At 48.3% G+C, this 15,538-nt stretch overlaps 1 protein-coding gene across 1 annotated transcript; it reads left to right on the top strand.

Moving 5' to 3' along the window:
- Positions 1–8,360: 8,360 nt before the first annotated feature.
- SRARP (steroid receptor associated and regulated protein) lies at positions 8,361–9,992 on the top strand (the record flags this gene model as incomplete). Its single annotated transcript, XM_035019021.1, has 2 exons — positions 8,361–8,445; positions 9,565–9,992. Coding segments are annotated over 2 exons (513 nt in total), but the record flags the coding sequence as incomplete, so codon positions are not given.
- Between the last annotated feature and the right edge of the window lie 5,546 nt (positions 9,993–15,538).

The following is a 15,538-nucleotide window of genomic DNA, read 5'->3' as shown; positions in this document are numbered from 1 at the left end:
AAACAAACAAACACAACACAAAAAACAGGGGCACCTGGGTGGCTCAGTCGGTTAAGCGTCTGCCTTCAGCGCAGGTCGTGATCCCAGGGTCCTGGGATGGGGCCCCGTATCGGGCTTCTTGCTCGACAGGGAGCCTGCTTCTCCTTCTCCCTCTGCCTGCTGCTCCCCCTGCTTGTGTCTCTCTCTCTCTGTGTCGAATAAATAAATAAAATCTTAAAAAAAAACAACAACAATTCCATGTGAACTTACATTTTCTTCACAATAAAAAGTTTAAAGAGAATGCCCAGCAAGGTTTCTATTTCTGCAGGAAACTGACCTCCAAGGGGTCAAGGCATTAGATTTGAAGGTGATGCAGATCTAGCCTACTTCGCACAGGGAAAAAGTAGTTACAGAAGTTATCACTTATCACAGTAAGTATTGTTGCCTGGGGGAAAGTGCCTAATAAAGATAGGCTTTGGTGGATGGAGTGACTGTCACACTGACCATTAGAGGAGAGTGAGGACTGTAAGGACTGTCACGTAGGCTGCCTATTTATAATTGCACTGAAGACTTTCAAAAAAGAAATATTTAGGGTTTAAATTCTCAGCTCAAGACAGGACCAGAGAAGCAAGGGCCATTCCTGACTACTCTAAAAAATTTATCTCCTCTCTTGTAGCTACAGGGCTTATGTTGCCAAAAAATTGGACAGAGCTGATACTGTGGGTTGCTGAATTGTAATATAATTGCAATAGAAGTTGTGTTCACAGGCTGGCCAGGTGCATTGGATGGAAACAAGTGGCACTTAGCAATCAAGAAGGAGGTGTTTGGGTGGATGCAGATGACTAAATTCCCTAATCCAAAATTCAGTGAAACTCTTTTGCCTTAGATGCATTCGATGCAGCCCCCTCCTCCCACTGAATGAGACTGACCCTGCTTTCCCTGGAAAGCACGTCATGGCCTTATCTGAGGAAGCTACTTTGCAAAGAGATGCTGATTCCCCTCAGAGATCATTATCCTTTATTGGTCTCCAGATCTGACCCAGTCCAAAGTGCCCCAGGGAACAAGCCCATGGTTTGACCCTAGAGGTGATTTACTGATTTAGGAAAGAAAGCAAGCAAGCAGGGAGGGAAAGGGAAAAAAAAAAAAGGCAAGCCTTAGCTAATAAGTGAGCTGAAACCTAGAGAATATACATGTAACTTAGACATGTTAAGTCAGGGAGGAAGGAACATAACATTAAACTTGGCTGAATTTATAAATATAAGTGAACCCCAAGAGACTTTGGGGTTTTAATGTCCCAGCTCCAACAGCTGAGAATGGTTCTAATAGCATAGTTGGTTGATCGATAATTGAAACCCAATAGTGGTCTTCATTAGATGAAGCTGAGATGCCAGAAATTCCTTAGAACAATACAGAAGGAGGAATCTACAAATTCAGGCTAGGTGGCTGAGAGCAGGAGCTAAGGATACCCCTGCTGCTGGAATGAGTGAACGGTGATGATTGCCTGGTTTCTCACTAGGGGGTGTTGCTGCAGTCTGTTGCTAACTGACTCCCTCCACCCCGGGGCTTCTTCCCTCCAATGCATTCTCCCCTTAGCTGTCCCAGGGACACACAGGGCCCCTCACCATCTCTGGAGACTCCAGCCAAAACCTCATCCACCCTCCACCCTAATGGCCTCCCAAAGCTCGGTTATTATTTACACGTGGGCCTTTTCCCAACGAGAACTTCAGTGGTTGGCTAACTTGTGGCTATAACTTGAAGGGCTGTAGATAAACTGACAAATGTCTATTTATATAATTTAGTTTATCAATTTGATTACACACACGTTGAAAATCATGAATTATGTAACACTATAATAATTTATAAATGCAACGATGTTTTCTCTGCTTATTTGTCATGAAACGGTTTTCTTAACTCTTCACAGGCATCCTTGACATACACTTTTTAATTCACGTCCATTTTGAAAATGGAAAATGTTATAAAGTACTAGATAAATTAGGGATGCCTGGCTGGCTCAGTTGGTGGAGTCTGTGACTCAGTCTTGGGGTCATGAGTTTGAGCCCCACGTTGGGTGTAGAGTTGGGTTTTTTGTTTTTTAAAGATTTTATTTATTTATTTGACAGAGAGAGACATAGCCAGAGAGGGAACACAAGCAGGGGGAGTGGGAGAGGGAGAAGCAGGCTTCCCGCTGAGCAGGGAGCCCGGTGCGGGGCTCGATCCCAGGACCCCGGGATCATGACCTGAGCCGAAGGCAGACGCTTAACTGACTGAGCCACCCAGGCGCCCCTTTTGGTTTTTTTTTTTTAAGATTATTTATTTGACAGAGAGAGACCACAAGCAGGGGGATAAGCAGGCAGAGGGAGAGGAAGAAGCACGCTCCCTGCTGAGCTAGGAGCCCGATGCAGGACTTGATCCCAGGACCCTGGGATCATGGCCTGAGCCAAAGGCAGATGCTTGACCGACTAAGCCACTCAGGTGCCCTAGAGTTTACTTAAGAAAAAAAAAAGGAAAGAAGGAGCGCCTGGGTGGCTTAGTCAGTTAGGTGTCCGACTCTTGATTTCAGTTCAGGTCATGATCTCAGGGTTGTGAGATCAAGCCCCACGTGGGGCTCTGTGCTGGGTGTGGAGCCTGCTTAAGATTCTCTCCCTCTCCCACTGTCCCTCCCCACCCCACTCCCTCTCTCTCTAAAATAAATAAATAAATAAATAAATAAATAAATAAATAAATAAATAAATAAATATTTCTTAAGAAGAAATGAAAAAACAATAAAGTACTATATAAAATAATAAAATAAAATATTAAAACTAGATAAAATAATAAAATATTTTCTGCATGCCCATCATCCAGATTCAACAGTTGCTTTACTACAGGTACTTAATATATCCTTCCTTTCCTTTTTCTTTCTTACTTTTTTAAGTAGGCGCCACTCCCAGCATGGAGCCCAACGTGGGACTTGACCTCACCACCCTGATATCTAGACCCGAGCTGAGATCAAGAGTCAGATGCCCAAATGACTGAGCCACCCAGGTGCCCCTCACTGAAGTATTTTAAAGCAAACCCCAGATATGTCATTCAAACCTCATATCATTCAGTGTGCAACTCTTAAAAAATTGTCTTATGTTTCCATGATGTAAGATTTTAAAAATAAAATCTTTTTTTTAATAAAATCTTTTTTTTTTTTAAGAATATTCTTTGGAGAGAATCTTAAGTCAAATTACAGAGAATGTACTGTAGAACATCCCACATTCTGGATTTCTCTGCTTCCTCGTGCTGTCATCTGAGTAGCTCTTCTCTCCATTTCCTGTAAATTAGCTGGAGAGGGATAAGTAGGTTCAGGTCCAACATTTTCAGTAAGAACATGTTCTAGATGCTGCTGAGTCACATCAGGGACCCCTTCAGTGGTGCTAAGATCAATGGTGGGTCTGGGTGGGAGCAGCCCGATTCCTTCTTTGGAAAGTTCCCCATCAACTGCCCATGTAACAGTTTCTTCCTTTGAAGATCCTTCCCTGATTCAATGATTTCATTAGAAGTTGTAAAATGATGCATTTCTGATGCTATCATTCTTTCCACACTTATTAGATGGAGTTCTTTTTTTTTTTAAGTTTTTACTTATTTATTTAAATAACCTCTACTCCCAACATGGGGTTCAAATTCAGGACCCCGAGATCAAGAGTAACATGCTCTCCCGACTGAGCCAGCCAGACTCCCCAGCTGGAATTCTTTTTTTTTTTTTTAAGATTTATTTATTTGAGAGAGAGAGAGACAGAGTCAGTGAGAGCACATGCAGGGGGTGGGGGGAGAGGCAGAAGGAGAGAGAGACGCAGACCCCCCCCCCCCCACCGCTGAGCAGGGGGCCTGATGCAAGGCTGGATCCCATGACCTGAGATCATGACCTGAGCCAAAGGCAGACACTTAACTGACTGAGCCACCCAGGTACACCTGGAATTCTTGTGTAAACTCATCAATTAGGACCATAGTTACCTGGAAATATAGTTCATTCAGAGAAGTAGGATAGAGCTCATTTCCTTAAAAAAAATAAATAAATAAGAGCTTTAATTGAGATATAATTCACATACCATACAATTCACCCTTTGCAAGTGTGTGTCTACTTTGGTCGGTTTTACTATATTCACACAGTTGTGCAACCATCACTACTCTCTAATTTCAGAACATTTTCATCATGCCAGAAAGAAACCCTTACACCTATTAGCAGTCATTCACCCATCCCCTGCCCCAGCCCCCTGGCAACCACTAATCCACTTTGTGTCTATGGCTTTACCTATTTGGGACATTTGATATAAATGGAATTGCACAACATGGGGTTTTTTTTTTTTAAGATTTTATTTATTTATTTCAGAGAGAGAGAGCGTGCAGAGCAGGGAGCCTGATGGGGGCTCAATCCCAGGACCCCAGGATCATGACCTGAGCTGAAGGTAGATGCTTAACCCACTGAGCCACCCAGGCTCCCCACTAATATCCTTTCTTGATTCCAGGATCCAATCCAGGATCCCACAATGCCTTTCATCACGGTGTCCTCTTAGTCTCCTCCCTTCTGTGATGGTTTCTCTTATTTTTTCACGATCTTGACCATTTGAGGAGCACCAGGCAGGTATTTTGCAGAATGTCCCTTGGTTTGGTTTTCCCTATATTTTTCTCATGGTTAGACCCGGGTTATGGGTTTGGGGGGAAGGAGGCCACAGATGAGACATGCCCTTCTCATCACATGATCTCAGGAGTACAGGTGTCCACAGGTGCCCGGTCACTTTTAAGTCAAATCACATAAGCAACAATATCCAGCTAGAATTTAATTTTCTTTTCTTTGACTTTTGCACAGCCTATCAGTTTTCTGTCGCTGCTGTGCCAAAGTACGACGATCTAGTGGCTTAAAGCCGCACAAGTTTGTATCAGTTGGTCTAGAAGCCCGACATGGGTTTCACGGTGCGGAAATTAAGATGTTGCCAGGGAGGTTCCTCCATGCAGGTCCTAGGGAAAAAAAGACCCTTTTCATGCCTTTTCCAGTTTACAGAGGCTGCCCGGATTTCTTGGCTCATGGCCCCCTTACACCATCTTCAAAGCCAGCAATGACGGGTGAGTCTCACGTCCTGTCTCTGGCCTTTTTCCATCAGCACATCTCTTCCTAACCCAGGTGGGAAATGTTCGCCAGTTTTGAAGACTAGTGGGATTAAATTGTGCTCACTCAGATAATTCGGGATAATCTCCCCCTCTCAAAGTCCATACTTGTGATACTATGATTTATAATAACATATATATGTTATAATAACATATATATACATCTGGTCTTTGTCCAATTCCTGGCACAGGGCTCCTCACACCCTTGGGAATTGCCCAAGTGTTGAGAGCAAGAAAGTTGTCCTTTTGGGGGCACCTGAGTGGCTCAGTCGGTTAAGCATCTGCCTTCAGCTCAGGTCATGATCCCAAGGTCCTGGGATCGAGCCCCGCGTCAGGCTCCCTGCTCAGCAGAGAGCCTGCTTCTCCCTCTCCCTCTGCTTGCCGCTGCCCTTGCTTGTGCTCTCTGTCAAATGAATAAATGAAAACATTTTTTTAAGTGTCTTTTGTTATATGAACAAGGTAACTTTTATTTTTTAAATTTTTTAAAAGATTTTGTTTTTATTTATTAATTTGAGGGAGAAAGAGAGCGTGAGCAGGGGGAGGAGCAGAGGGAGAGGGACAAGTAGACTCCACACCGAGCACAGAGCCCCAGGCGGGGCCCGATCCCAGTACCTGGAGATCATGACCCAAATTGAAATCAAGAGCCAGATGCTCAACTGACCGAGCCACCTAGGTGCCCCACGAGGTGACTTTTAGAAAGACCCTAGGTCACCTAAGGATGGGCTTGGTGGCCAGGGGAACCAAAAAAATGTGATTAGAGAGTTGGTCATTTCAGCCCCACCCACCAACGTCAGGGAGGGTTGAGGGGCTGGAGATTGAGTTCAGTCTCTAATGGCCAATGATTTAATCAATTGTGAACATAGTGGAGGAGATTCAGGAAGAGTGGCGGCTCAGAGACTATTAGAAGCTCCGCCTCTTTCTCCATCCTTTGCCCTGTGCATCTCTTCCATCTGGCTGTTCCTGAGTTGTACCCTTTTATAATAAACTGGTAATCTAGAGGCATCTGGGGGGCTCAGTCAGTTAAGCGTCTGCCTTCAGCTCGAGTCATGATCTCAGGGTCATGGGATCGAGCCCCGCATTGGGCTCTCCCAATGCGGCAAGTGGCAAGTCTGCTTCTCCCTCTCCCTCTATGATCTTTCTCGCTCTCATTCTATCTCAAATAAATAAATAAAACCTAAAAAAAAAAAAACCCTGGTAATCTAGTAAATAAAATGTTTCTCTGACTTCTTTGTGCCACTCTAGCAAATAATGGGGGTCATGGGACGCTCTGATCTAGAAATCCGAATCACAGATAACAATGTGGAATTACAATTAGCATGAGCAATGCGGGGATTGGCAGTCATGTGGGAATGAGCCCTTAATCAGTGGAATCTTTCTATCTCCAGGTAGGTGGTGTCGGAAGAGTTAATTGCTTGCTGGTGTGAGAAAAAAACAAACACACACATCAGAATTGATGTTAGAAGTGAAATACCCCACTGCAAAGTCGTTTTTGCTGTGTCAGGAAACATGTTCACAGGTTCTGGGGACTAGGGCATGGATATTTTGGGGGACCATTATTCTTACACCATACAGAGTTACTTGTAATGTACAGAAGTGATATGTTACATTTAATGAAACAGTACCAATTTTCATTTTAAAGTGTATTTCCAACAAATTTGCAAACAAACAGAAACAGACTCATAAATACAGAGAACAGGTGGTTATCAGAGGGGTGGGGGTGGGGGGATAGGCAAAATAGGTGATGGGGATTAAGAGGTACAAATTTCCAGTTACAAAATAGGGGCGCCTGGCTGACTCAGTTCCTAGAGCATGTGACTCTTGATCTCAGAGTTGTGAGTTTTGGTATTGGGGTTGTGAATTTGAGCCTCACATTGGGTGTAGAAATCACTTCAAAAATAAAATATATTTGTTAAAGATTTTACTTACATATTTGACACAGAGATAGACAGCAAGCACAAACAGGGGGAGCGGCAGGCAGAGGGACAGGGAGAAGCAGGCTCCCCGCTGAGCAAGAAGCCAGATGCGGGACTCCATCCCAGGACCTGGGATCATGACCTGAGCCGAAGGCAGACGCTTAACCGACTGAGCCACCCAGGCACCCCAAAAATAAAATCTTTAATTTAAAACAAAGGAGGTACAAACTTCCAGTTTTAAAATGAATAAGTCAGGGCGTCTGGGTGGCTCAGTTGGTTGAACGGCTGACTCTTGATTTCAGCTCAGGTCGTGATCTCAGGGTGGTGAGATGGAGCCCTGCATCAGACTCTGTGCTCAGTGCAGAGTCTGCTTGTCCCTCTCCCTCTGCTCCTCCCCCCACTCGCATGCTCTCTCTTGCTAAAGTAAATAAACAAAATCTTAAAATAATAATTTTAAAATAAAATGAAGAAGTCATAAAGATGAAAACTACAGTATGGGAATGGGGAATGTAGTTGATAATATTGTAATATTTTTGTATGGTGACAGATGGTAACTACACTTGCCACGGTGAGCATTTCCTACTATGTGTAAATGTCAAATCATTATGTCTATGTCATACACCTGAAACTAATATAATACTGTACGTCAACTATACTCCCCTTAAAAAATGATAATAAAGTATATGTGTTTTTTCCAATAAAAACAGTCAGTTGATTTAAAGGATGCTGTCGACTGAATGTGTCCTCCCCAAATTCATATTCTGAAACTGAATCCCGGGGGTGATGGGATTTGGAGGTGGAGTCTTTGGGGGTGATTAGATCATGAGGGTGGAGTCCTCATGATGAGGCTAATGCCCAGATAAGAGACTCCAGACAGAGCCCCTGCCCATTCTGCCGCATGAAGACCCTGCCAGAAAGACAGCCATCTCTGAACCTGTAAGTGACTCCTCACCAAACACGGAATCTGTGGACATCTTAATTTGAACTTCCCAGCATCCAGGACTTTGAGAAATCCATTTTCTTGTTGAAGTCTGGACAGGCTAAGGCAAAGAACAGGTAGGAAGCGGCTGCAGTGGAAAGAAACAGGGTCTGTTTGGTAGAACAGCCTCCCAGTGACCTGACAACAATTCTGTTGACATAACCCTGTGGATCAAAGCAATCCGCTAGCTGCCCCAGGCCAGTTCCTGTGGCTCCTGGTGGAATTCACTCAGCAGATCTGGATCTGGTCCAGTAAATATAAAAGGTCTGGTCCTTGGGTGGGGAGCTACATCCTGGAAGAGGCTGCTGAGAAGTTCTCCTCCTCCCAGAGCTAGAAGTTCTCCACTGTGGCAGCAGCTGTGACCCCCGCCCCACTCGGAAGACCCCAGCGACCAACAAGCCAGCCCCAGAGTCATGGGCCTTGAGACAGATCTGGAGACCAGCTCGGGTAAGAGGTGGCAGAGGGGCCTCAGCACCACAGAAAGACCAGCCGAGGTGGGCCTGGGGAGGGCACACACCCTCCCCGGAGCTGCCGGGATTCTCAAGCCGTGGGTGGTGGGCTTTGCTGATTCCCTGTGTTAACAAACCTACCAGAACACGAGCTTCCTTCTGAGCCTGTGTCGTGAGGAAGAGCCCACAGTGAAGAGAATTTGCTATCTGGGTAACTCAAGAAGTTCACTGTTTAAGAGTCCAGGCTCTGGATTCACATGGAGCCGCTTCACTGATAAGTCAATTGGCTCATGGCTTCTCCCTGAGCTGGGTCGGGAGGGTACAAAAGTAAGACTGCAGGGATGCCCAGGACAGACAGCCCCAGGCACTACTGGTGGACTCCAAGGCTAGGGACGAGGTTGTGGCGGGGAGGGGAGAGCATCATGGTGCTCCCTGAGAACCACCATTTGCACAAGCTGGGCCTCAGCGTCCTCGTCTGTAAAAGGTGGCAGGACCTTCCCCTTGTTCGAGGACCTCATTACTTCAACAGTGTGTCCGTGGACCAGCAGCGTGAGCATTCCCTGGGAGCTTGTTAACAATGCAGAGCCTCACCCCCCACCCCACCGGCGCACCAGAGTCTGCAGGGGAGGTTCCTACGCACAGAAGCTCTGAGGCCCGGGGCTCTGCTCCAGAAGGCAGACGGCTGAGTAGGGGAAAGCCAGGATTTCTTTTTTTTTAAATAAGAATTTCAATTTAATTTTTTTTTAAGATTTTATTTATTTATTTGATGGAGAGAGACACAGCGAGAGAGGGAACACAAGCAGGGGGAGCGGGAGAGGGAGAAGCAGGCTTCCCACGGAGCAGGGAGCCCGACGCAAGGCTCGATCCCAGGACTCTGGGATCCCGACCCGAGCTGAAGGCAGACGCTTAACGACTCAGCACCCAGGCACCCCGAAAGCCAGGATTTCAACTCATGTCTCCCTGATGCTGAAATCCATGCTCTTAGACCCCACTCTTCTGGTCTTTGTGTGTCAACCAATTGGGCAGTGAGACCCTCGCGGAGGGAAGGAAGAAGTGAGTGAATGGAACCACACCTGACTACGCTAATGCAAACCTTTGGTCTTCTCCTTCCTTCCAGGTGGGAAGCCGGCCTGCCATCAGAAGGCCATCCCCACCGCTCACCTCACTTTTGTCATCGACTGTGCTCGTGGCAAACAGCTCTCCCTGGTGGCACCCCCAGTGCCGCCCCGAGCCCCCGGTCCCCATCTAGGACCTGTCACTCCTCCAATGAAGACCTATATCTTGTTCTGTGGAGAAAACCGGCCCCACCTGACTCAGGGGGCCCCTCTGGGTGGGGGACACCTGGCCCACGCCGGGGGGACCCTGCCACCCCGCAGTGGGACGGTGGCCCCAGCTTCCTCCCCAGTCGGTCCACGTGTCCCCCAGGAGGCTCCTGAAGCCAAGGGGAACCCCTTGAAGACTGTGCCCTCAAGGTCTTCAGCTTGGGGCACGGTCATCGGCTCGCTCAAAGCCCTCTCCTCCTGTGTCTGTGGGCAGGCAGAGTAACAGGAAGAGCCTGGCCCTGGAGGAGGGGGTTGGCACAGCAGGCTCGAGAGCTCGGGGTGGGGGTTGGGGGCTGCAGTTCCCAAAGCCCAGCCCTCTTTCCCCACCAAGCAGAAGTCTTTGTGCCTGAGCCAAGGAAGAGCATTGGATCAGATCAAGGACATCTGAAACAGCCACTAAGTACACACTCAAAGGTCTTCTCCTTCCTCCTCCTTATCTTTGTTCACCTTTCACTAGAAGCAGGATAAGACACCTATGCATGGAAAGAGACTAATTCATTCCTACAGCAAATCCTAACGGAGCATCTTCTGCATTCCAGGCTCTGCAAAGTACTAGGGAAGAGACCACAGCATTCTTGGAGCTTATCCTCCGAGCAGTGGGTGGGGGTGAGGGGAAGGGTTAAATAAGTAAACAAATAAATAAAGATGATTTTGAACAATGATGGAATGAGTGCCGTGTAGGAACTGAAATGGGGTGCCGGGATGGGGGGTGATGGGGGGCAAAGAGCTTTTCTGATACGGTGGGTGGGAAAGGCCTCTGAGTGGGTAACAAAGTATAATCTCGAAGACGAGAAGGAGCCAGCACTGTGAAAATCAGGGGCCAACCCGAGCAGGGTGAGGATGCCCCAGTGCAACGGGCAGGGCCAGCGAGTTGTCTGCTGCCATCCTGGCTTTTGTGCAATTGTGCAGGTCCCTGGGAGGTCCGGACACCGGGTGGGGAAATTCCGGGGGCCCAGGTGGGGCCTGGCGATCCAAAATAGGAAATAAGGGGAACTGCTTCTCAAGAGGGCCTGGGAAAAATAAATAAATAAATAAATAAAATAAAAAATAAAAAAATAATAAAAAAAAAGAGGCCCTGGGCGTGGGGTGGGGGGTGTGCTCAGGAAGGTAATGGGGAATCATGTTTGAACAGATACAAATAAGAGCTCTTATTTCCTGAGCAGCTACTACATACCAGGCTCATGCACCCCTAGGGAGACAAGGTGGTCCCTGCCTCCCGGGGCAGTCATGTTACCCAGCGGGAAGGGGTTCCCTGGAGTGCGTATGAGGGTGTGTGCAGGTCTAAGATGCACGGCGTTGTGCGGAATGCTACATCAACTCAGCTGAGCAAGTGTGTCTTAAGGCTTTCTCGTTAAAATTGCTGAATGTTCGGAGTGCCTGGGTGGCTCAGTCAGTTAAGTGTCTGACTCTCGATTTCGGTTCAGGTCGCGATCTCAGGGTCTTGAGATTGAACCCCGTGTCTTCAGGCTCCATGCTCAGCGGGGAGTCTGCTTCAGATTCTCTCTCTCCCTCTGCCTCTGCCCCATTCCCTCTCTAAAAACCAAAATTGCCGAATGTTCACGTATTTATTCAATGACTATTCAACTAGTTTCCTACAAACCCTAGTAGCTAAGATGTGTTGGCCGTTTGTTCTGTGCCAGGGAAGAGACATCCTGTGAGGATGTGCCTGGGTGAGGAAGCTCAGATTAGGGAACTGAGGTACACGGAGCTGAGGGATGCACTCAGGTCCCCCAGACTGGTACAGATCCAATCAGACCCCAGGCAAGCCTGGTGCTCAGGTTGCTCCCAATCCTAGGGCCGGTGGCTTCTCTTCCCAGCAGAATCTCTCCTAGGCAGAGGGGATCCAGAGAGAATAGCCATAACTCAGTCCTCCGGGAGCTCACAGCCTGGTGGGGGAGACAAGAAAGGAAGATGACTATTACCACAGCATCTGATAAGTGCAACAGTAAGGACGTACAGAATAATGCTGGGGCTGGAGGAGGGTGTCCAGCCCACTCTGGGGAGAGGAGATCAGGGAGGGCTTCCCACAGGAAGTGATGTCTAGACTAAGGTGTGACCAGTGAGTGAGCCACACAAAGGCAAGGGAACAGGGGTGGGGAGTGTTCCAGGAAGAAGGACCAGCATCATTCAGTCTGGCTGGAGTATTCATTCACTCACTCAGTATTTATTGGGCACCCACTGTGTGACAGGCTCTGGGCTAGACCCTCAGCTGGAGCAGTGATAAGACAGACAAGGCTCTGCCCTAAAGGAGCTTATTCTCCAGCTGGAGGAAGACAACACGTGCATGTGTACACGGAACAGTGGCCAGAGGAGTGGCAGGGACCTCATCATGTGAGGCCTTTAGATTTTAAGATAGGTTCTGTTGGAAATTGTGAGCAGTGACATGCCCAGACTTACCTTTAAAAAAAGTTCTTGTAGGGGGCGCCTGGCTGGCTCAGTGGGTAGAGCATGTGACTTTTTAAAAATTTATTTATTTGTTTGTTTGTTTATTTATTTAAGTAATCTCCACACCCATCACGGGGCTTGAACTCAAGACCCTGAGATCAAGAGTTGTATGTTCTTTCTACTGAGCCAGCCGAGCGCCCTGAGCATGTGACTCTTGATCTGGGGGTTGTGAGTTCAAGCCCCAGGTGGGCATAGAGCCTACTTAAAAACAAAACAAAACTTTCCCTAGCTCTTGTGCTGGGACCAGAAGTCATGGGTGGGGGCGCAGGAGGGGGGTGGGAAGCTTAGGAGGCTGCGCCCTAATCCAGACAAAGAGGGGTGGCGACTTGGTCTAGAGAGGTAGTGACGGAGTAATCTGGATGATATCTGCCCCTCCTCCCCCCTTCGCCGGTTGAGAATCCCTGGACTGGAAGAGCCCAAAGACGCAGCTGCAAAGGGAGTTGGAGGCCATCAAGGAAGAGGGTGGGCCTGTGGCTGCACATCCAGCTTTGTAACAGCAGGTGTCGCCCCATCATCAGACTGGAGGGCACATTGTCCGGGCCAGCTGGGAGGGTAGGCAACAGCTGGGCAAGAAGCCAGAGTCCTGAGCCGGCCACCCAGTGGGGTCCATGTTTCCAGAAGCCAAACTTCATTCTAACCAACACCCTCTTCGTCCCGATAATGACTACATGTATATATGTGTGTGTATATATATTTTTTATTTATTTATTTATTTTTTAGTACTCTACACCCAGCATGGGGCTCGAACTCACAATCCTGAGATCAAGAGTCACCTGCTCTCTGACAGAGCCAGCCAGGCACCCCATGACTATGTATATTTTCATATGCACCACACACCACCTCTGTTCCTCTCATACCAGACCAGAGAGATGGGTACGACTTTTCCTGCCATTTTGCAGATGAGGAAAGAGGCGGAGCCCAAATCCAAACCCCAGGCAGCGTGAATACACACCTGTAAGCCACGGCATCATGACCCTGAGCCATGTGGCTGGCACTGTGTTCACATTTTTTCAATGGGCAAATGGTTTTACGAGGAACCAGCCTAGGGCCTGACAGTGTGCAGAGGGTGTGTGGGGCTAAACAGGTGAGCAGGGCCCTCATTGAGATGGAACTCACAGGTGGAGGAAAGAGCTCAATTAGTCTCTCTACCCACAATCCTGTGAGGCACTATCCCATTTTACAGATGTGGAAACCAGGGGCTCAGATAGGGAAAGCAACTGGCCCAAGGTCACACAGCTAGCAAGTGGCAGAACCAGGGTTGAAATTAAGGTAGTTTGACTTCAGAGCTTTGCCTACCGTCCATACTGAAGGAACTCAACAAAATTCTGTTAAGGGAATGAATCAATAAATAAATGAAAGACTTTATTGAACCAGTGAGTTAAAGTGTGAGTAAGTGAATGTGTTTCCAGCTTCGCAGACATGCTTCATCAGGACTGTGTCCCCAGTGCCTTAAAATGTCTATACATGGGGTGCCTGGGTGGCTCAGTTGGTTAAGCGACTGCCTTCGGCTCAGGTCATGATCCTGGAGTCCCGGGATCGAGTCCCGCATCGGGCTCCCTGCTCAGCAGGGAGTCTGCCTCTCTCTCTGACCCTCCCCCCTCTCATGCTCTCTATCTCATTCTCTCTCTCAAATAAATAAATAAATAAATCTTAAAAAAAAAATGTCTATACATGATAGCATGTGGTTAAGAATTGTGTGAGAAGGAGGGGAGATGGGCGCCTGGGTGGCTCAGTCAGTTGAGCATCCGGCTCTTGGTTGCGGCTCAGGTCATGATCTCAGGGTTGTGAGACCAAGCTCCAGATCTGCTTTCAGCAGGGAGTCTGCTTGGGATTCTCTCTCCCTCTCCCTCTGCCTCTCTCCGTCTCATTCTCTCTCTCTCTCTCCCCTGCAAAATAAATAAATAAGTCTATTTTTTAAAGATTTTTTTAATTTGAGAGAGAGTGCCCATGAGTGGGGGGAGGGGCAGAGGAAGAGGGAGAAGCAGACTCCTCACTGAGCAGGGAGCCCGATGAAGGACTCGATCCCAGGACCCTGAGATCAGGACCAAAGCTGAAGGCAGACACAACCGACTGAGCCACCAGGTGCCCCTAAATAAATCTTTAAAAAAATAAATAAATAAATTACATTTTTAAAAAAGGAGGGGAGGGAGGGAAGGACAAGGAAGGATGGAAGGAAGGTACAGATTTGCTGTCTTGTCCTCTCCTCTGGGGCTCCTAGGGCCCGCAGCCCTGCTTTGTGCCCAGAGGTCACACCCGGTCTAGTAGCCCCCAGACTCCCATGAAAGATTGTCCCCGGGTCCCGGCTGTGGAGGGCCTCAGAGCTGGGGACCGGCCCAGCTGTGCTGACTGTAAATATCACTCCCCACTCCGCGCGGAGCCTCCTGCCTTGGGCACCATCCCTGCAGACTTCAGGCACCATGCCCCTCAGGACCCTCTGCTGTCTGAGGGCAGCGCCCCATGGGTAGAAGCTTGGCTTTCCTTGTTCAGAAAACAAGCACAGTTTTAACAAGAGTTTAGCATTTATTAAGCTTATACTAAAACACCATCTCTCTGGTTCCTCATAGGAGCCCTGGGAGGGTGGTGCCTGATCTTTGTTTATGGGATGAAGGAAACTAAAGCTTCCGGAGGCTTCTCTCCCCCCACCTCCACCTCCAGGGCCCAGACGGGATCGTCTGAGACGGCCAGGGGACCTTGTAGCTCTGCCTACCTGCTCTTGATGGAGAGGAGACAGCAGCCACCAGGGCTCTCCTGCCCCTCCAGCCTGAGTCTTGGCCTCGAGAGAGCCACGGTGTGCGTGAAGCTGGAGATGTTGGGATCCAAATCTAAACGAAGTCACAGGAGCTGAGCCCTACTGGGCATTTTCAGAGCATGGCATACGTGAGCTCCAGTCAGCTACCACGTGCCAAGCCCTTTACACGCATCACAAAACAACCCTGGCAATGGATTCCATCAGCACCACTTACAGATGGGCCAGCTGAGGCACAGAGGGGTTATGTTACTTACTCAGCATCGCACAGCTCCGAAGCAGCAGAGAGAGCCAAGATTCGAACCCAGGGGTATAGCTCCAGAGTCTGTGCTGACCCTCCACTATTTACTGAGGCTTGCTAGCTTTTCAAAACATCCTACAAATACACACTTAGCTCCCTTCCCATGCCAGGCTTGGGAGCAAGAGGGCAGAATAAGGCATCTTCCGCTACTGCAGAACTAGGATCGGAGGAGACTGGGGAGGAAGGGGGGTTGGGGGGCACACTGTGGGAGAAGGGAGTTACCTCTGGGCCATGGAAAGGTGGCCATGGGCATGAGGGGGGTTGGTCTGGAAGACAT

The sequence above is a fragment of the Mirounga leonina genome, unplaced genomic scaffold (assembly GCF_011800145.1).
Source record: "Mirounga leonina isolate KUSES-001 unplaced genomic scaffold, KU_Mleo_1.0 Mir_173, whole genome shotgun sequence".
Taxonomy (NCBI): Eukaryota; Metazoa; Chordata; class Mammalia; order Carnivora; family Phocidae; genus Mirounga; species Mirounga leonina.
The sequence above is the reverse complement of the archived record's forward strand: the minus strand, read 5'-3'. Positions and strand labels throughout refer to the sequence as shown.